At 38.2% G+C, this 22792-nt stretch overlaps 1 protein-coding gene across 1 annotated transcript in view; it reads left to right on the forward strand.

Moving 5' to 3' along the window:
* The window catches only part of SRGAP1 (SLIT-ROBO Rho GTPase activating protein 1), a 165647-nt gene that overhangs the window by 116232 nt on the left and 26623 nt on the right, over positions 1-22792 (forward strand). The window contains exons 6-11 of the mRNA XM_083365575.1: positions 176-304; positions 1712-1933; positions 7954-8055; positions 9265-9462; positions 9583-9667; positions 19809-19836. Of these exons, the coding sequence (XP_083221701.1) occupies positions 176-304; positions 1712-1933; positions 7954-8055; positions 9265-9462; positions 9583-9667; positions 19809-19836 (764 nt within the window). The remainder of the gene's footprint in view (positions 1-175; positions 305-1711; positions 1934-7953; positions 8056-9264; positions 9463-9582; positions 9668-19808; positions 19837-22792) is intronic.

The raw sequence follows: 22792 nt of genomic DNA on the forward strand, positions 1-22792 counted from the left end.
ATAAAACAAAAATAGATATGCATATAACTACATACATTTCTTAAGAAAGGAATATCATTGTTTACATATAGTGAATATGTCATTTTATTATTTTGTAAAATAGTGTCATAAATTTATAATTTTGCACGTGTGTTAATATATATTTTTGCTAACTTTACATTATTTCTATTCTCAGCGTCAAGCAAAATACTCTGAAAACAAACTGAAATCTATTAAAGCCAGAAATGAATATCTGCTAACCCTTGAAGCAACAAATGCATCTGTTTTCAAATATTATATTCATGACCTTTCAGACCTGATTGATGTAAGTAATTGGTATCTCTGAAATTCTTATGCTACTGGATCATATTTAAAATTCTGGGTCTGGTTTTTGTTCTTTAAAATGGTAGGATTAGTGTTATGTTAAACACAGTTACAGTATAAGAGGGTTATTTTATTTAGTGTCACCTTTTGTTCTACTGAATTATGGGAAAATATAGGGAAAACATACAGTATAATAGTATAGGTGTACTCCTACCTAAATGCAGCCTAAGTACTAGGACTATTCACCTTAGTAAGAAATGTGCTGTTTAATGTGAACTTGTTTGGCATTCCTTGATTGAAGTATTGTTTACTTCTTGATCATGAGTAAGTAAATCTTTTAACATTGCTAACATTGCAGGTGGTGTAATATAGATAAATCCATTTAAATTAGTAAGTAAATAGTCATTTGTGCAGCCTCTTACATATCCTTTTCAAATTCCAAGATTTAAGTTTACTGCTAACTTCCAGTTTGCCCTGATTTCATACTTATTTCATATAAATATTTATTTTATAAATATTCATATTTTATTAGTACTTTATCACCCTGCTTAAGAGGCAGTAATATGTTTCACATGTTATATAAATTGGGTTTTGCCATCAAATATGTTCTTGTTTGGGAGCCAGACTATCAACACTTAAAATTTTAAGAATACACTTAAAACATATTTAATGTTTATTTGAAATAGCATGATGTAAGTAGTCCTTATTTCAAAAGTAGGGAAATCTTCTCAGAAAACAATCCAATTAACGAGTGTGTTTACAAGACAATTGAAATACATACACAGTAACTTGAAGATTCATTCTGCTACTTTAGACTTTTACTTTTACTTGAAATATGTAAAATAATAATAAACATCTTATGGCAATGTTTTGAACCTAAATCTGCTAAGCCTAACAATTATTATACAGGCCAATATAGATTTGAGATGTCAAAATAATATAAGAACAATAATAATATATTCTAACTATATTTGATTAGATTTCTAAAAATCACTTCAGACAAATACTATTACTATTATGCCTACTGATAGGCTATGCAATAATGTTAGATTAAGTGACATATCTTTCAAATCTCACCATTATCTGCATACATTAATAAAAGCGATAGAATTATATCTATTAAGATCACTATGACAATTTATCATGAAATTATTTTGAGAAGCATAGAATACAACATAGCTTTAGTAACTTAGTTTCCATTACAGTTCTTCCTTATCCAATAATTATTTCATAATTGTAATTATTATATAGGTCTTTTATTTAACATATTTAATAACATCAATCACTGATTATTAAATAAACTGCAAAGTTTTATTATGTGGGAATATGGTAGTTGTTGCTTTAGCTACTGCGTTGAAATTTTATTTTTATTTCTAAATCTATTTTCTTCTTTTGGATATTCTGTTAGTGTTGCGATCTTGGATATCATGCAAGCTTGAGCAGAGCCTTAAGAACATATCTCTCTGCAGAATATAACCTTGAAACCTCACGACATGAGGGCTTGGACATCATTGAAAATGCTGTTGACAATCTGGAGCCCCGAAGTGACAAGCAGAGATTCATGGAAATGTATCCTACAGCCTTCTGTCCTCCAATGAAATTTGAGTTTCAGCCCCATATGGGTGATGAGGTCAGTAGTTGTTGACCAAATGTTTAAATAGTCCCATGCTCAAGACTTCTTATAGTAGAAGGTTTATCAAGTTTGGAAGAAGAAGTAAATTCTTCAAGCAGTATGTAATTTATAGAGAATAGATATCATTCCATCCTTGTAAAGCCTTCTGTTTTATAATAGTAAGAATACCTGCCCTCTCAGTCACACAATCAAAGTCTGAGCTTTGAAAATCCATCCACAGTTATGACCACCGAGTTCTTCTCAGCTCCCTGATCTGCCTATTTTCTCCCATCTCTGTCTTTGGGTGCCCCGCACACTACCACACACCACTCTACTTACTCTTAGCCTAGCCTTCTTCTGGCAAAACCTCTCAAAGTACCAGAAGCTTCCAAAGTGTTGAAACCTAGAGATCCCTTCTCACAATTGCACAATTTTTATTTTGATTGCTAAGATTAAATAAATAAATTTCTTTATTTTTAAGCTTATAATTTGGTCCTGTAAATAAGTCCAGTAAACCTAGCTCTGGGGAACATTTCATTAGTGATAGTACTTATTTCCCCAAAGATTTTATGTCCAGAGATTATGACTTTATCCCATTCCACCACAAATGAAAAATGACCCCTTTTTTGACAATCTTTCCAGTGTATGGAAGAATAAATTTGATATATATGTGCCAATCTAACAGGAATCAAGTGTCAGTGATGTAATCTTCTACTGCAATTCTTGCATTGAGGCTAAAGTGAATCCACAGTTTCCATAACTTCTTGAATTTTCTTCTTTATGGGATTACCAAGATCAGTGTCCCAAACTTCCTTTAAACCATATTGTTGGATCTCCTATTTCTGATTGCAGAGGTAACCTGTACACTTTTAAAATTGTTCCAATCTCAATGTATACATGGTTGTACTTTGACAATAAAGGTTCATTCATTCATTCATTCTTTGGCTTGTTCCAAATGTTATCACATCCTGTGCTAAGCACAATGGGCTACAAGTGTACTCCACAGCTTTCAGTCTACAGCTGCAGTCTCCGCATCCTTCCATTTAAAGTTGATGTTTTTCAGATCTTTTTGAAATGTTTGGCACCAGGTTTGCTTTGATCCTCTTTTTCTCCAACCATCTGGTGGTATCGAATTGATTGTGGTCTTTGGTGCACGTTGCTCACTCATGTGGAGCATATGTCCAGCGAAGTGCATTCTTAATAATAAGTGGATCCTAAACTCTAACTGTGATGCTTAATAATATTTTAACAAGTTGGACATGCCCCAGCCTCCATTTCTGAGGGTTACATAAAATCCTTTTATTTGCTCTCAGTTGAAATTTTCGTTTTGAGTTTTTTTTAGAATATATAAAAAACATCAAATGTGATTTACGAAAATTAACTGATAGTCCTAACAACTCTGCAAATACCTCTACTTCTTAATGTAGCTAGCTGAATGAGGAGCATATAATAATAATAATAATAATAATAATAATAATAATAATAATAATAATAATAATAATAATAATAATAATAAGAAGAAGAAGAAGAAGAAGAAGAAGAAGAAGAAGAAGAAGAAGAAGTAGTTGGAAGGGATCTTGGAGGTCTTCTAGTCCAACCCTCGGCTCAGGCAGGAAACCCTATATCATTTCAGACAAAGGGTTGTTTAGTCTCTTTGTAAAAACTTCCAGTATTGGAGCATTCACAACTTCTGGAGACAGGTTTTCCACTGATTAATTGTTCTAACTGTCAGGAAATTTCTCCTTAGTTCTAGGTTGCTTCTCTCTTTGGTTAGTTTCGATCCATTGCTTCTTGTCTTGTCTTAAGGTCCTTTGAAGAATAGCTTGACTCCCTCTTCTTTATGGCAATCCCTGAGATATTGGAACACTGCTATCATGTCACCCCTAGTCCTTCTTTTCATTAAACTAGACATACCCAATTCCAACAACTGTTCTTTATGTTTTAGCCTCCGGTCCCCTAATCATCTTTGTTGCTCTTCTCTGTACTCTTTCTAGAGTCTCAACATCGTTTTTACATCATGGTGACCAAAACTGGATGCAGTATTCCAAGTGTGGCCTTATCAAGGCATTATAAAGTGGTATTAACACTTCATGTAATCTTGATTCTATCCCTCTGTTAATGCAGCCTAGCACTGTGTTGGCTTTTTTGGCAGCTGCAGCACACTGCTGGCTCATATTTTAGTGATTGTCCACTAGGACTCCGAGATCCCTCTCACAGTTACTACTATTGAGCAAGGTACCACCTATTCTGTACCTGTGCATTTGGTTTTTCTTGCCTAAATGTAGAATCTTACTTTTTTCAACATTGAATTTCATTTTGTTAGATAGCGCCCAATGTTCGAGTCTGTCAAGATCGTTCTGTAACTTAAGTCTATCTTCTGGAGTGTTGGCTATTCCTTCAGCTTGGTGTTGTCTGCAAATTTCATAGTTCACCATCTATCCCCTCATCCAAATCATTGATGAAGATGTTGAAGAGCACTGGGCCCAGAACAGAGCCCTGGGGCACCCCACTACACACTTCCCTCCATGTAGATGCAGTTCCATTGAGGACCACACGCTGAGTACGGCCGGTCAGCCAGCTACGAATCCATGTGGTGGTGATGCTGTCTAACCCACATGTTTCTATCTTATCAAGTAGTAGTTTGTGGTCTACTTTATCAAATTTGAGAAAGTTGAGTTCATATCATCTGGAAGTAGATTTAAAAGATACGTCTCACCTTCCATTTTTATCCCGTTAATCTGATTATTGGATCTAAGTGCTATTGCCTGCAGCTCTGTAGCAAAGCTGAATAGTAAAGGTAGGTGATAAAGGACAACCTTGCTTGTTAATTCTTAAAATCATGATAGGTCTGAATCATAACTGTTAAGTATTATCTGGGCTTTATGAGGATTTTTCACACAACCGCTGCAGCATCCCCATGGTCATGTGATTTACATTTGGATACTTGATAGCTCATATTTATGATGGTTGCTGTATCTCAGAGTCATTTGATCCCCTTTTGCAACCTTCTGACAAGCAAAGTCAATGTGGAAGCCAGGTTCACTTAACAACCGTGTTACTAATTTAACAACTGCAGTGATTCACTTAAGAACTGTAGCAAGAATAGTCATAAAATGGGGCAAAACTCACTTAACAAATCTATCACTTAGCAACATAAATTTAGGGCTCAGTTGTGGACATAAGTTGAGGACTACCTGTAATCACTTTTTAATCAGCTAACAGTTTAGTATACAGCTTATAATCTTTACTGAGAAAGGAAAGGGGCTTATAAAATGCCAAACCCAAAATATTTATCCATTTTAAGGATCAAAATTATCTTATGACCACAATTGTGACCTCAGTTTCTGTCGCTAAGCAAGGTGGTTGTTAAGTGAGTTGTGCCTGATTTTACAACCTTTTTTTGCTATGTTTGTTAAGTGAATCATGAATCATTAAGAGATGCCAGTTGCTCCCATTGAGTTTGCTTGTTGGAAGCAAATTTGTTTGAAATACCATCTAATCCAGTTCTAATATAATTTGCTAATAAATTGTTAATTTCCAAATAAAACCTATTTGATTTTTTAAATCATGCTCTCTCATGCTAACATTGAACCTATTTGTTGTACATGTAACATAGCCACATGAGGTTTAAATGGTTTGATATAACTAACATCCTTTTCGGATCTCCCAGATCTCTAACATGTAAAGTAATAATTTTACACTGTTCCCCCATTGTCTATATCTTTTAGAATGTCTCTATCTAATTCCTCTGTGGAGTTAAGATTATCTCGCATCCAGAAAATTATTAAAAGCTCTTTCCCCACCAAAATCTATTGAAAGGTTGCCTAATATTATGAAGTTGCCTAATATAACAGTAGTATTCTTTTGCCTCCTCCACCTTACCTTCTCCTCTTTAAAAATCACCTTTATACCTCCCTCATACCATCCCTCATATTGTACCATGCCTCCATTTCAACCTTCCTAGCCTCCTATCTCACTTAGACTAATAGCGAAAAAAATCTAAGAGGTGACTTACTTACTGAGATTCCCCCTTACCAGCCAATAAACTCCCAAATTAATTGAATGGTTGCTTAGCCATAGTTTTACCTACATTATTATTTTATTACTCTTATTTATTTAATTCTGTCCTTTTTCCCCTTCCTCTAACCTACAAATTCAGAAATAACAATACACTGTATAGTCAATATAATTTCTTTTACTCCACAGAGTTCCTTTTGTGGAGACTATGTTAATTCTTGTAAATTATTCAAATTGCTAATAAAGAATTTTTTAGGGAGACTGAAATGATCATTTCGAACTTCTTATGTTCTCATCAGTCAGTCATACCCTTTTTATCTGAGATTCGAACCTGGGCTGATTATGTTAATTCTTGTATATATACAAGTACATGCTGAAGTACTTATACTGCTGACCCATTTTTACAGATATCAAATGAAGATACTGCCATTTAGTGTTTTTTGGGAAATGCTGTTTATGCTGCAGTCACTTAAGTAGCAAAAATTCATAGTTTGGCCCTTTTAATTGACCTAACAAGTATAGTCCACTTTCTGGTTCTGGCTGTTTTTGGTTCACAATGTTATCACTTACATACTACTTTTAATATACAGAGAAACTGCTATTCTCTTCAAATATCACATTTTCTTATTTAGATAAAATTTAAACAATATTTTTGTTTGCATCTAGATATTTATTATGATTTCTTTTTCTTAGTTTCTAGCTTTTATTCATCTGAGGAAAGAGTTGGTAGCCTAAGAGCCAGTATTATTTCTAGAGACACTACAATATTGCCACGGAAATTATATCAAAAATACTGCTCATTAACATTTTGTGTAGAACTTAATTTATTAGATACTCTATGCAAATCAGAGGCCAGATCAATCATTCACTATTGTCTATTCAACTGTACCACAAGATTGGTAATCTTTTTGTTACTGGTATTTGGCCAAATACAAAGTTTTCTCATTTCTTTGTGGTAGTTCAATTCTGTGAAATTGTATCAGACACTAAATTAGTGAATACTGAAACCTCAGCTAAGAACATGCACATTAGGTGATTAAAATTTTTCATCATTCGGCATGACTGTGAAAATACCATGAATATTGATTTTGAAATTGCAAATATATGTTGCAAATTTGCAAATGCAGATCTATGAATAATGAGAATCAACTGTAGATTGCAACCTATAAGTAAAGGAAGAGAAAAGTTGCTTTTATATGTTTCCTATATTATTCAAACTTCTTCAGAGTGCTTCAGAATCATTCAAAACTAATCATTGAAAAAGACATTACTTTTTTCTATTTGTAGATATTTAAGATGCATTCTACAATGAACAATTGCCTCAATTTATCTTCAATTGTTTCTTGGTCAGACATAGTGTAGTCAGTACACTGGGAAGGCCATATGTTACCAAGGGTTGCCATGTTTTAATCAGATCTGAGAATCAAGCCTCTGGCAGTTCAGTCAGCCCACCTGTTCCAGTTGTGGTATTTGCAGCTACTGTATAATTAATACCAGTTTGACAACATCTAGACATCCGTGGTGATCAGCACCATATATTTTTTTCTTAGTGTCTCATATGTAAGCATCTACAGCAATTTTCATGTTCTCATATTCATCATGACATGTGTGATATCTAATTATCCACAAGAATATTCATTTAATGAAGACTTATAGACTTTTAATTAAAGGAAAATTATCAGCATTATATATTTTATTCTGTGTCTTGATGGTTGAAGTTTTGATCTATTTTGCAAAGCAGCAATAGCAATATGACCTCAATATATACTGCTTTGTAGTGTTTTGTGGCCCTTTTTAAGGAGTTTACAGAGTCAGCATATTGCTCCCAACAATCTGGATCCTCATTTTACCGAGCTCAGAAGGATGGAAGGCTGAGTCAATGTGACAGTCAGCAGAATTAGCCTGCAATACTGCATTCTAACCACTGCGCCACCATAGGAGAATTGTAGGAGCTCATTACAACTGAGCACTTTTTTTCTTCTCTTTTCACATGATTTCTCACTTTTACCTGCTTTTTTAAGGTTTCTCAAGTCAGTGCCCAACAGCCAGTTCAAGGAGAACTCATGCTTAGATATCAGCAACTTCAGTCTCGACTAACAACATTGAAAATTGAAAATGAAGAGGTAAGATTTGTAATAAGGGTAGCATATCCTTCTCTTTTATGCCTTACATTCCATACTTTGCAGCCATATTTGTTTCTTTGTAATAAATTTTTATAACCTTATTAGAATAATTCTGTTTATCAAATTGGTTTCTAAAACTTCCCACGCAATTTAGAAAAAAAAATTAGTAATCATCTGTATACAGATACTATATAAAGAATAAAATGGCAAGTCCATGTCCCAAGGGTGTACAAACTAAAAATAAATACAAAACAAGAAAATAATAGATTTTGGGACAAGTCATCTTTTTTCTAGTACCACAGCATTTGGCTTATTAGTGATATAAATGATAAACTTGCTAAAATGGAGTCACAGAATTTGATTCCAAAATATTTTGCAAATCTCTATTATTATAGATTTTTAAAATTGCATTCCTCTTCCAGTAGTGATTTTGCTGTATAGAAATCATATGGACCATTCTGAAGTGAATGCAGCTTCATCATGCAAAATTGGTGTGTCAGCTTTTCTCAGCTATTTTAACTGTTTTAGGAAAATGGGATAACATAGAGGACATAAGACTATGGTCTTCATTTGCCATCTGTGATTAACCAGGCTGAATGATCATCTAGAGAGCTCCCTTTTCAAATTATTTTATATTTAAAAATGGTTCTACAAAACTGAGCAAAATGGAATATTTTAGCAATCTATGGGTAGGAGGGGAAACTGCCTGAGAATGAGAAAGAATATCAGCAGAAACTCATCCTAAGTCTCTGAATCTCAGCACTATACTGTAAAAGTGTAGTTCTTAAAGAGTTGTTCTCAGGAAATAATCCATTCTTACTTTCTTTGAAAGTACTCCCTATTTGTTCCACACTTTCATATTTTCTATGACAGAAATAATGTTGTCTGATATTCATTGCAGTGCAGTCTCTGGAGAGAATTTAATTCTCACAAGAAACAGCAATACAGTATACTTCTGAAATAAATTGAAATAAACAAGCTATAGTTTGAAAGCTATAATTTGATTTATTTGCTTTTGTTTTTGTTTTGATGATTCAAAAGAGAAGTCTATATATAGGACTTAGTGAAACCTCATATTTCTTATGTTCACATCCTACAGTTCGATCAGAGATGAATTATCAGAGGATTGATTTCATTCAACCCTTTTCCATTCTCATTCTGAAATAAATTTTGATGTGCCTTTATGTTTGATGAACTTGTTAACCCCAGGTTAAGAAGACAACAGAAGCTACTTTACAGACAATACAAGATATGGTCACCATTGAAGACTATGATGTTTCTGAATGCTTCCAGCACAGTCGTTCGACTGAGTCTGTGAAGTCAACAGTTTCTGAGACTTACCTGAGCAAGCCTAGCATAGCTAAAAGAAGAGCTAACCAGCAGGAGACTGAACAGTTTTATTTCATGGTATGTTGGATGTTTTATTTACTGTGTAATGTGACCTGATTGTAGTTGTTTTGTTCCCTGAAATCCCACTAATTTTGATTACAAATATTCAGATAAGAAATACAGATTCTGTCTCTGCAGAAATTCAGAGAGTACTTGGAAGGAAGCAATCTTATCACGAAGCTTCAGGCAAAACATGATTCACTGCAGCAAACACTTGGAGAAGGTAAATGATTCAAAATATACTACAGACATATATTGAACATTAGGATTTGGACAGTTATTATAGATAAAATAATTTTCTGCTGCATAGAACTTTCTTATTAGATATCAAAAGCAAACTCAGAGAACACCAATAATCCAAAAATTCAACTTTGAGCTGCATATTCACTATTGCAATATAATAATAATAATAATAATAATAATAATAATAATAATAATAATAATAATAATAATAATAATAATAATAATAATAATAATACCATTTCGGACAAATGGCTGTCCAGTCTCTTCTTAAAAACTTCCAGTGTTGGAGCATTCACAGCTTTTGGAGGGAGGTTGTTCCATTGATTAATTGTTCTAACTGTCAGGAAGTTTCTCCTTAGTTCTAGGTTGCTTCTCTCCTTGATTAGTTTCCATTCATTGCTTCTTGTCCTGCCTTTGGGCGCTTTGGAGAATAGCTTGACTCCCTCCTCTTTGTGGCAGCCCCTGAGATATTGGAACACTGCTATCATGTCCCCCTTCGTCCTTCTCTTGATTAAACTAGACATACCCAATTCCAGCAGCCGTTCCTTATATGCTTTAGCCTCCAGTTCCCTAATCATCCTTGTTGCTCTTCTCTGTACTCTTTCTAGAGTCTCAACATCTTTTTCACATCGTGGTGACCAAAACTGGATGCAGTATTCCAAGTGTGGCCTTACCAAAGCATTGTAAAGTGGTATTAATACTTCACGTGATCTTGATTCTATTCCTCTGTTAATGCAGCCTAGCACTTTGTTGGCTTTTTTGGCAGCTGCAGCACACTGCTGGCTCATATTTTAGTGATTGTCCACTAGGACTCCGAGATCCCTCTCACAGTTACTACTATTGAGCAAGGTACCCCCTATACTATACCTGTGCATTTGGTTTTTCTTGCCTAAATGTAGACTCTTACTTTTTTCACCATTGAATTTCATTTTGTTAGATAGCGCCCAGTGTTCAAGTCTGTCCAGATCCTCCTGTATCTTAAGCCTGTCTTCTGGAGTGTTGGCTATTCCTGCCAGCTTGGTGTCATCTGCAAATTTGATGAGTTCTCCATTTATCCCTTCGTCCAAATCATTGATGAAGATGTTGAAGAGCACTGGGCCCAGAACAGAGCCCTGGGGCACCCCACTACATACTTCCCTCCATGTAGATGTGGTTCCATTGAGGACCACACACTGAGTATGGCCGGTCAGCCAACTACAAATCCATCTGGTGGTGATTCTGTCTAATTCACATTTTTCTATGTTATGAAGTAGAAGGTTGTGATCTACTTTATCAAATGCCTTACTGAAGTCCAAGTAAATTATATCCACAGCATTACTCTGATTCACTAATTTTGTCACTTGGTCAAAGAATGCAATAAGATTTGTCTGGCATGATCTGTTTTTGACAAAGCCATGTTGGTTTTTAGTAATGACTTTGTTTGCCTCTAGGTGCTCGCTGATTCTTTGTTTGATTATCTTTTCCAGAATCTTCCCAGGTATTCAGGTCAGGCTGATAGGACTGTAATTTCCTGGATCCATTTTTTTTCCTTTTTTGAAGATGGGAACTATATCAGCTCTTTTCCAATCCTTTGGTAGTTCCCCATTGCTCCAGGATCTTTGAAAAATATAGTTCAGTGGTTCTGAGATCACATCTGCCAGTTCCTTAGGGAACCTTGGGGTGTAATCCATCTGGTCCTGGTGATTTGAACTTGTCTAGACTAGACAGGTGGAGGAACTAGAGATCAAATTGCCAACATACGCTGGATCATGGAGAAAGCTAGGGAGTTCCAGAAAAACATCTACTTCTGCTTCATTGACTATGCTAAAGCCTTTGATTGTGTGGATCATAACAAACTGTGGCAAGTTCTTAAAGAGATGGGAGTACCAGACCATCTTATTTGTCTCTTGAGAAGCCTATATGTGGGCCAAGAAGCAACAGTGAGAACTGGACACGGAACCACTGATTGGTTCAAAATTGGGAAAGGAGTCCGGCAAGGCTGTATACTGTCACCCTGCCTATTTAACTTATATGCAGAGCACATAATGAGAAAGGCAGGGCTAGATGAATCAAAAGTTGGAATTAAGATTGCCGGTAGAAATATCAACAACCTAAGATATGCAGATGATACCACTCTAATGGCAGAAAGTGAAGAAGAATTAAAGAGCCTCTTGTTGCGGGTGAAGAAGGAGAGTGCAAAGGTTGGGTTGAAACTTAACATTAAGAAAACCAAGATCATGGCATCCGGCCCTCTCAATTCCTGGCAAATAGATGGGGAAGAAATGGTGGTAGTGACAGATTTCATTTTCCTGGGCTCCAAGATCACTGTAGATGGGGACTGTAGCCAAGAAATTAAAAGACGCTTGCTCCTCGTCAGGAAAGCCATGGCAAATCTAGACAGCACACTAAAAAGCAGAGACATCACCCTGTCAACAAAAGTGCGTATAGTCAAGGCTATGGTCTTCCCAGTTGCAATGTATGGCAGTGAAATTTGGACCATAAGAAAGGCTGAGCACCAAAGAATTGAGGCCTTTGAACTATGGTGCTGGAGAAGACTCCTGCGAGTCCCTTGGACTGCAAGGCGATGAAACCGGTCAGTCCTAGAGGAGATCAACGCTGACTGCTCTTTAGAAGGCCAGATCCTGAAGCTAAAACTCAAATACTTTGGCCACCTAATGAGAAGGAAGGACTCACTGGAGAAGAGCCTAATGCTGGGGAAGATTGAGGGCAATAGAAGAAAGGGACGACAGAGAATGAGGTGGCTGGATGGAGTCACTGAAGCAGTAGGCGTGAGCTTAAATGGACTCCAGAAGATGGTAGAGGACAGGAAGGCCTGGAGGAACGTTGTCCATAGGGTCACGATGGGTCGGACACAACTTCGCAGCTAACAACAACAACAAGACTAGACAGGTGCTCACTTACCATTTTCTTGCCTATCTTAACTTGTCTTTCTATTCTGTTTTTTATGGCACTATTTTTGATAGGTTAGTCTGTTTTTTCCCTTTGTGTAAAGACAGATGCAAAAAATGAGTTAAATAGTTCTGCTTTTTCCCTGTTGCTTGTCCCTTTCTTGCCACTTTCACCCAATAATGGACCAATCATTTCCTTTTCTTTTTTTCTTGTTTTTTACATGTTTAAAGAAGCTTTTTTTGTTATTGTTGACTTCGGTCGCAAGCCTTAGTTCATTTTGAGCCTTAGCTTTCCTCACTTCATCTTTGCAGGCACGGGCTATTTGCTGATATTCTCACTTAGTTATGTGCCCTTCTTTCCACTTTCTATACTTGTCCTTTTTATCTTTCAATTTGTCAGAGAGTTCTTTATGCAGCCACGCTGGTTTCTTTTGAGAGCTGTTATTTTTCCTCTTCGTTGGTATTGTGCTAGACTGGCCTTTCATTATCTCACTTTTCAAAACTTCCCAAGCTTCTAATTTGTGTCCAATTTATTTGTTACGCTAAGTGGTAATATAGTTCTGCTTGTTTGGGGGTTTAGCATGATGCATAAGCTCATGTTTTATAGTTTGTAAACTATGATTCCTCTTCAATAAGGGATCATGCTAAACCAAGGGGAAGTAAACGAAAAGTCATATTATGATTTAATATTGCTTGCAAATGGTGTCTCATAACATAGCAAACAGTATTCACTTCGATAAGGGAAAAACATCCCAAACCACAAACACAAAATAAAACTAATCTTGTTTTTTTATTTATTGAATCTTTACATTTTTCTTAATAAATCAATTAATAATTATTGCAATAAAGGTATTAAACTAATAGGCAGGAGGAGATAGAAATTTTTTTTTTGGCAGAATTAGCCAATCGACTGTGCAAGTGTCCATTTAGTGTCCAATTTACTGTGTGAATTGTTTTACATTATAATTCCTAAGAATCAAAATATTTCTCTCTTAACAACAATACTTTGCATCTTCTGCATCCCTGAAGGCTCAAACAGTGCCTCATAATGAGTAGAATTCATTTTAAACTTTCTGGGCGAAAGCATGGTGCTGCCACTTTGTTCATTATATTACTAAGAAAGCACATCTTTCATTCCAAATGTGTTCCAGCAGAATAATTCTTCAAACAGTGGGATTTCATGCATAGTCATGAATCACAGAAAATCTCTTTCATATTTTAAATGGGATTCTTAATCATGCTGTTCCAGATGTGTAAAACTCAAGTTTAACAGAAAATTTCTAGTACCCACATAATTCAATATTTAACTGTATTGTCTGCCGATGTGTTATGATGTCTGTACAGGGATACTTGCTATTAAGATCAGTTTATATGAATTTTTTAAAAATTAAATTTCTGCTTTTAAGACCAGTTCATTGGACCATACTATATATGATTGTTTTTCTTTTTTTTCCTTTTACACAACCAGAGTTATCTTTATGGAAATTGTGTTGTGAAACAAAATCTAAGTAATCATTTATGAAAAACAGCAATTTGTGCTGTTATAGGACTTATATGGGTAGTGCTGAATAACAGAATAGTTATGTTTCAGGTTAACTATAACTAAATTAAGTTACATATATTAATGTATATGGTCTGTTTGCAGAAGTGCCAGCATTTATAAGAATTAAACCAAGTTCTGAATTCTTTTCCCATGAAATAGCCATAATTATGTTTATTAAATACAATTTGGATCCCTGATTTCTTATTTGGTAAACTACTATATTAGAAATTTATTTTTTCTTTTTTGTCTTAATATCTACAAATTATCCATGACTGACATTTTGTGTACAACCTCCATTTATTCAGAGGGACTTTTGCAGTATTGCTAAGTTACCGTATTTTCCGGCGTATAAGACAACTTTTTAACCCATGAAAATCTTCTCAAAAGTCAGGGGTCGTCTTATACGCTGAAAATTTAGGGACAGGGCTGGCTGGAAAACCTGGAGCGGATCTCCCATTTAGTCTGCACAGGGAAAGCGGGACCAATTGGAGAAGAAGCTGCAGTCTGTGATTTTTTACAGGTTGGGGTCTGGGCGTCTTTCCTTCTAAAGTTGAAGAGCAGCTGTAGTATATCCCAACTTGAAAGGCAGGTGGGGAAGGTAGCAGTCAGAGCAGCTGCTTAGCTCTAAGGACACATTTGACTCAGGAACTGGGCGGGCTGGCTGGAAAACCTGGAGCGGATGTCCCATTTGGTTTTGTTTTTTAAATCCCATTTATATTCTGCCCTTCTCCGAAGACTCAGGGTGGCTTACAATTTAAAGCACAAATCAATGTGCTTAGCAATAGCCTTCATTCTATGTATATGCCTGCTTATTAGGGCTTTCACCACCCCCCAAGCAGCATTATTACAAAGTCAGCTTATTGCCCCCAACAATCTGGGTCCTCATTTTACCTACCTTGGAAGGATGGAAAGCTGAGTCAACCTTGAGCCTGGTGGGATGCGAACCTGCACTAATTGCAGGCAGCTGGTGTTACTTAAGGCTCTGAGCAGGGAAAGCTTTAGAGTGAATTAGGAAAAGTGAAAAAGTGAATTAGGAAAATAGGGAACGGTTGCTGGAATTGGGTATGTGTAGTTTAACGAAGAGAAGGGTGAGGGGTGACATGATAGCAGTGATCCAATATCTCAGGGGCTGCCACAAAGAGGGAGCCAAGCTATTCTCCAAAACACCTGAAAGCAAGACAAGAAGCAATGGATGGAAACTAGTCAAGGAGAGAAGCAACCTAGAACTAAGGAGAAACTTCCTGACAGTTAGAACAATTAACCAGTGGAACAACCTGCCTCCAGAAGTGGTGAATGCTCCAACACTGGAAGTTTTTAAGAAGAGACTGGACAGCCATTTGTCTGAAATGGTATAGGGTTTCCTGCCTTAGCAGGGGGTTGGACTAGATGACCACCAAGGTCCCTTCCAACTTCTTCTTCTTCTTCTTCTTCTTATTATTATTATTATTATTATTATTATTATTATTATTATTATTATTATTAAAGTTTAATCCACTTGCACTGTTTTATGTTTACATGTTTGATGACAAACAGCCTTATGTTTATAAGTGACAGTTTTCCTACTAAGCACCTGCATGTACGCTGATGATACCCAGCTTTTTATTTCGACCCCAAACCACCCCAGTGATGCCCTCGACGTGATGTCCCGTTGCCTGGAAGCAGTTCGGGTCTGGATGGGGAGGAACAGACTTCAACTGTACATACCGGCATCCCGGGATATTCAGAATATTCCATCTCTTTCTATGGGGGGTGAGCTATTACCCCCTGTAGTTAGGGCTCGCAACTTGGGAGTCCTCCTAGATTCACGGCTTACTTTGGAAGATCACATAGTGGCTGTGACTAGGGGGGCCTTTGCCCAGGTTCGCCTGGTGCGCCAGTTGCGGCCCTATCTAGACCGGGATGCCCTGCGTACGGTCACTCATGCGCTCGTGACCTCTCGTTTAGACTACTGCAACGCTCTCTACATGGGGCTGCCCTTGAGGACCACTCGGAGGCTCCAACTGGTACAGAATGCAGCCGCAAGAGTTGTGTTGGGAGTCTCCCGATACTCCCATGTTATACCTCTGCTCCGTGAGCTGCATTGGCTCCCAGTTGTCTTCCAAGTGAGATTCAAGGTACTGGTAATGGTTTTCAAGGCCCTACATGGCATGGGTCTGGAGTACCTCAGGGATCACCTGCTGCTGGCATCAACTTCCCTCTGCCCTGTGCGTTCCCACAGAGAGGGCCTCCTCAGGGTGTCACTGGTCAGAGAATGTCATCTGGTGGCCCCCAGGGGGAGGTCCTTCTCTGTGGGCGCCCTGGATTTATGGAATCGGTTGCCGGTTGAGCTCCGGATGGCGCCCGACCTTCGCTCCTTCCAACACGATCTGAAGACTCACTTGTTCGAACAAGCCGGCCTGGCCTGATGGGGGATGGGTTGGGATTTTATTGTTGGTTTTAATATATCTATTTATTGTTTTAGCTTGGGCATTGTGTTTAATTCTTTTTTAACTTTTGTATCTTTGTATTTTTATATGTTTGCCCTGTTCACCGCCCTGAGTCCTTCGGGAGAAGGGCGGTATACAAATAAAATTATTATTATTATTATTATTATTATTATTATTATTATTATTATTATTATTATTATTATTATTAGCATTATTAGCATTATTAGCATTATTAGCATTATTAGCATTATTAGCATTATTAGCATTATTAGCATTAGCATTAGTATTAGCATTAATTTAATTTAATTTAATTTATTGAGATTTCTATACCGCCCTTCTCCCTAAGGGACTCAGGGCGGTTCACAGGGCATATATAAATAACAATACAAAAATTAAAAAACAATTAAATCAATGCCCAAGTTAAAACAAGAATGATAAAACAAGCCTATAAAAACCCATATACCCCCATCAGGCCAGACCCGCTAGTTCAAATAAATGGGTCTTCAACCCGCGACGGAAGCTCAACCGGCAGTTGGTTCCATAATGCCGGAGCACCCACAGAGAAGGCCCTCCCCCTGGGGGCCACCAGTCGACATTCCTTGACCGGAGGCACCCTGAGGAGGCCCTCTCTGTGGGCACGCACAGGGCGGAGGGGAGTCGACGCCGGCAGCAGGTGGTCCTCGAGGTATCGCGGACCCATGCCATGTAGGGACTTAAAGATCATAACCAAAACCTTGAACCTTACCCGGAAGACAACTGGTAACCAATGCAGCTCACGGAGCAAAGGTGTAACATGGGAGTACCGGGAAACTCCCAAGACAACTCTCGCGGCCGCATTCTGTACCAGTTGGAGCCTCCGAGTAGTCTTCAAGGGAAGCCCCATGTAGAGAGCATTACAGTAGTCTAGGCGAGAGGTCACGAGCGCATGAGTGACCGTACATAAGGCCTCCCGGTCCAGATAGGGCCGCAACTGGCGCACCAGGCGAACCTGGGCAAAAGCCCCCCTAGTCACGGCTACTATATGATCCTCCAAAGTGAGTTGTGAATCTAGGAGGACTCCCAAGTTGCGAGCCCTATCCACAGGGGGTAAAAGCTCACCCCCCATAGAAAGAGATGGAACATCCCAGGTGTCCCGGGAAGCCGGAATGTACAGCCACTCAGTCTTGTCAGGGTTGAGTTGAAGTCTGTTCCTCCCCATCCAGACCCGAACCGCCTCCAGGCAACGGGACATCACAGCGAGGGCATCACTGGGGTGGTTTGGGGTCGAAATAAAAAGTTGGGTATCATCAGCATATTGATGATACCCAACTCCAAAACCACGAATGATCTCACCCAGCGGTTTCATATAGATGTTGAACAGGAGAGGCGAGAGGACCGACCCCTGAGGAACTCCACAAGCGAGAGTCCTAGGGGTCGACCTCTGCCCCCCTGCCAACACCGACTGCGAGCGTCCCAGGAGATAGGAGGAGAACCACTGAAAAACCGTGCCTCCCACTCCCAATCCCCTGAGACGCCGCAGCAGGATACCATGGTCGATGGTATCGAAAGCCACCGAGAGGTCTAATAGGACTAGGACAGAGGAATATCCCCTATCCCGAGCCCTCCAGAGATCATTCACCAGAGCGACCAATGCCGTCTCCGTGCTGTGCCCAGGCCTGAAACCCGATTGGTAAGGGTCCAGATAATCCGCTTCATCCAGGACCAGAGGGAGCTGATGCGCCACCACACTCTCAACAACCTTCGCAAGAAAGCGAAGGTTGGAGACTGGACGAAAGTTGTTCAATACAGCTGGGTCCAAGGCAGGCTTCTTGAGGAGAGGTCTCACCACCGCCTCCTTCAAGACGGTGGGGAAATAACCCTCACTCAAAGAAGCAGATATAACCGCCTGGAGCCAGCCTCGTGTCCTCTCCCTAGCTGCATAAACCAGCCAAGAAGGGCACGGATCCAATAAACATGTGGTGGAACTCAGCTTCCCCATAATCCTGTCCACTTCATCAGGGGTCACAGAATCAAACTCCTCCCAGATAACATTGACAGGACCGCCCGTGTCCTGATCGCCAGACTCTGCCCAGCTGGAGTCCAAACCGGTCCGAATCCGAGCGATTTTATCCGACAGATGTTGACTAAACTCCTCGGCACGACCCTGCAAGGGATCCTCCCTCACCTCCTGAGTAAGAAGGGAGCGAGTCACCCTAAACAAGGCGGCCGGGCGATTATCTGCGGACGCGATGAGGGTGGAGAAGTAATTACACCTCTCCTCCCTCATCGCAGCGAGATAAGACCTAATGTAGGTTCTTAACCGCAATCGGTCGGGTTCAGATCGGCTGGACCTCCAGCAGCTCTCTAGGCCCCGTTTCCGACGCTTCATCTCCCGGAGCTCCGCGGAGAACCATGGAGCTCGCTGGGATCTGCACCGGGTCAGGGGCCGCAAGGGTACAACCCGGTCAAGTGCCTCAGTGGCTGCCCTTTCCCAGGCTTCCACTAAGGCATCCGCCGAGTTGTGAGCAATGGAGGCAGGTGGGGACCCCAGCGCCGCTTGGAATCTTATCAGGATCCATTAGGCGTCTGGCGTCTAGCATTTGAATTAAAATTACCATATTAAAATCAAATCTGATGTTTTTTAATTTTTATTTGGTGTGTGTTGGAAGAGGGGTAGTCTTATATAGCGAGTATAGCCCAAACCCTATAATTTAACAGGTCGTCTTATACGCCCAGTCGTCTTATATGCCGGAAAATACAGTATACATAATTGAAATGTATAAAGGATATATAGAACATTATTGGGCTCATATGTACCAGATATTTTTATTATTTAACACAAAGTCATATATCTTTTTGTAGCATCATTAAATATTTAATTTTTTAAGTATAGCTACATCCTAAACTATTTTTAACTTATGAATGTTGGCTATAAGTTCATTCCCCAAAGCATACTGGCAAGCTTTTCTCTTTCTGTGAATAATTCATTATGTATGCATGCCCAGACTGGTTCAAATTTTGTTTTGCTTACTGTAAGTTAATAGCATGAATATTCTTTACTTGCATAAGGAAAAATATTTTCTTCCTGAACATTTTAAAACTCTCCATAGTAACAGGAAACTATTTTTCTTGTATGTAAGCATAAGTCTTGTGAAATAAATGTGAACAATTACGTTATAAATAATTGAGGACTGAAAATCTGGTTAGCATATGTGTTGTACATTTATAAAAGAAAGATACTTCTGGTTCCTTTGGTTTTCAGATTATGTTTCTCTTATCATTTAGGTCATAGGGCAGAATATATGACTACAAGGTAAGTTGTTAAATATACTCTCATAAAGTTTATTTTATGGAAAGCTATAAAATAGGAGCATTATGTTTCAGAAAAGCTTAATATATCCCTCTTTTAAACAAGAAACAAACTTTAAGAATAGGACACTAAACCTCCAGGTTATAATCACATCTCCAATAATTTCCCAATGGGTCTCAATGCCCTCCCCAGGAAAGAAAAATTGTGGCCCTTCTTCAAAATATCTTTTTAGTGGCCTGCTTATGCATACACTGATGGTAGATATTTGTCACCACCAGTATCAGAATTCTAACCACTGTGGTCAGTACATACATTGATTTCTTCTCTCTTCTGTGTCCACATCAATGTATCAGTGACAGATTTCTTTGGCTTTCTAAGGAAGGAAGCCACCTCCCAATCAAAGTTCATTGTTTAATATAATGAATATATAGGGTATCACTTCAGAATTCATTGAAGAGAAGGTCTACAGAAGGGAAGGTCTAGGTGAATAAATTGCATAGGGTTATCTGGTGAAAATGTCCATCTTTTGTGTGGCCCAGTGTTCTTCCCAAGCATTGACTTGGGAAGTGTAAGGCATTCTGCTTAGGTAACTACACACAACTTACCACTGCCTCCTAATCTTATCTTTGGGAAAGAATTGTGAGGGTTGCAGTTATGTGTGGTGATATAAACATACGTAATTTTGATATATAATTCACAAAATAACAGTATTCTTAAGATTCATTGTGCTTAGAAAAAAGATATAAGACTTAAACTTATAATAAATTTTACAAAAGAAGGTAATGTAATAATAGCAAGAGCATGTAGACTTATATACCACTTCACAGTGCTTTATAGCCCTCTCTAAACAGTTTACAGAGTTAGCATATTACCCCCAACAATCTGGGTCCTCATTTTACCGACCTCGGAAGGCTGGAAGGTTGAGTCAACCTTGAGCCAATCAGGATCGAACTGCTGGCAGTTGGCAGAATTAGTCTGTAATACTACATTCTAACCACTGTGCCACCACAGCTCTAAGTAAATAAATAAATAAATCTTAATATTTGTGAAATTCTTATTTTCCTTTTTCTACATAACTGATTACTTTTACTCCTCCCCTCTCTGCTAAATTTCTGGATGGATAAAACTAGAAATGAACTAAGTATTCAGTAACTGCTAACTCACTTTATTGGTTAAGTCAGTACTTCTAGTTAAAATGACTGTGCTCAAACATGGTCTTAATTAATCAATACAGAATATTCTGGAACACTAGTGGACGATCACTTAACTATGACCCAGCAATATGCAGCAGCAGTCAAAAAAGCTAATACAATCCTGGGTTGTATAAACAGAGGCATAGAATCAAGATCAAGCGAGATATTAGTACCGCTTTATAAAACCCTAGTAAGAACACACCTGGAATACTGCAGCCAATTTTGGTCATATCACAAAAAAGATGTTGAGAGTTTGAAAATTTTTTAGAGAAGAACAACTAAGATGATCAAAGGCCTGGAGACTAAAACATACAAAGAACAGCTGCAGGACTTGGGTTTGGCTAGTCTAAAGAAAAGAAGAAATAGGGGAGACGTGATAGAAGTATTCCAGTATTTGAAGGGCTGCCACCAAGTAGACGGGGTCATCTTATTCACCAAAGCACTAAAGGACAGGACAAGAAACAATGGTTGGAAACTAATTAAAGAGAGAAGCAACCTGGAATTAAGGAGAAATTTCCTGACAGTGAGGACAATTAACCAGTGGAATAGCTTGCCACCAGAAATCGTGGGCACTCCATCACTGGAGATTTTTAAAAAGAGGCTACACAGTCACTTGAGACGGTATAAGTTCTCCTGCTTTAGCAGGGAGCTGGACTAGAACAGGGCTTTTCAACCAGTGGTATGGGTACCACCTGTGGTACATTGGCACCTAACAGGTGGTACACGACCATCCTAGAAAAGTAGCGGGGGAGGAGAATGAGCTGAACGGGTGGCAGCACCACACAAGCCTGAGCGAGAGATGGCTGGAGCTACAGGGCTGTCAGGGCTCAGCGGAAGCACCAGGATCAGCACCAGGCTCCAGCTTGAGCTCGGCGCTGATTCTGGTGCTTCTCTGAGCCCAGAAGAAGCGCCGATCAGCTGGAATGAAGACCTCCAAGGTCCCTTCCAGCTCTATTCTATTCTAAAAAATATACACATATACATGCATAGCACATGAGGAATAATAAAAATAATAATTGAGCTATATTAGCATGATCAATCCATTGAAGGGCTATCATTTATGCTACATTTTCTCATTTATGCAAGTTATTTTTAATGCAATTGTGCTTTATTTTTTAATGCTATTATGAGATTTATGCTACTATAATTGATTTACACCAAAGACTTCTTCCTATCAAAATCACTGCCCAAAACCTATCAAACCTTTTACTCATGCATTGTGTGATTGTTTTACTCATAAACCCTTCCTCCCATTACCTCTATATCTGCAACTGCTACTATTAAACTCAACATGGCCATCATTATCTTATTCAACCCATTTACCCAAAATGAAAAGTTCTTCCATGCTGGTGAAGAATTCTCAGCCTTAGGCTGAGTTTTTAATATGGACAAATTGCTGTGTGCAACATAACAAAGAATGTTTATAAAACTTGTAATGCTGTGATTCTCTTTGCCATGGTAACTATCCACATTAGAAACTAGAAAAGATTAAGAAAATATTTTCACTATACATAGAACATAAGACAAGGAAGAAAATATCTTCTAGCAAAATAATGCTTGAGAATAAGGCTCTAAAATTTTAGGTACACATTTGTCAATACATTTGGATTACAGAATTTGACCCCATTCTCTGTAATTTCCTTCTTTGCATTGGTTAAGTGTCTTGCTTTATGCTGATTGTTTTATATCAAGTTTTCAGAGAGCATAAACCCTAAAATAAAACAAGGGAAGCCAATATGTACATATATCATACGTATGTTCTTATA

The sequence above is a fragment of the Vipera ursinii genome (genome assembly GCF_947247035.1).
Source record: "Vipera ursinii genome assembly, chromosome: 6".
In the NCBI taxonomy this organism is placed as follows: domain Eukaryota; kingdom Metazoa; phylum Chordata; class Lepidosauria; order Squamata; family Viperidae; genus Vipera; species Vipera ursinii.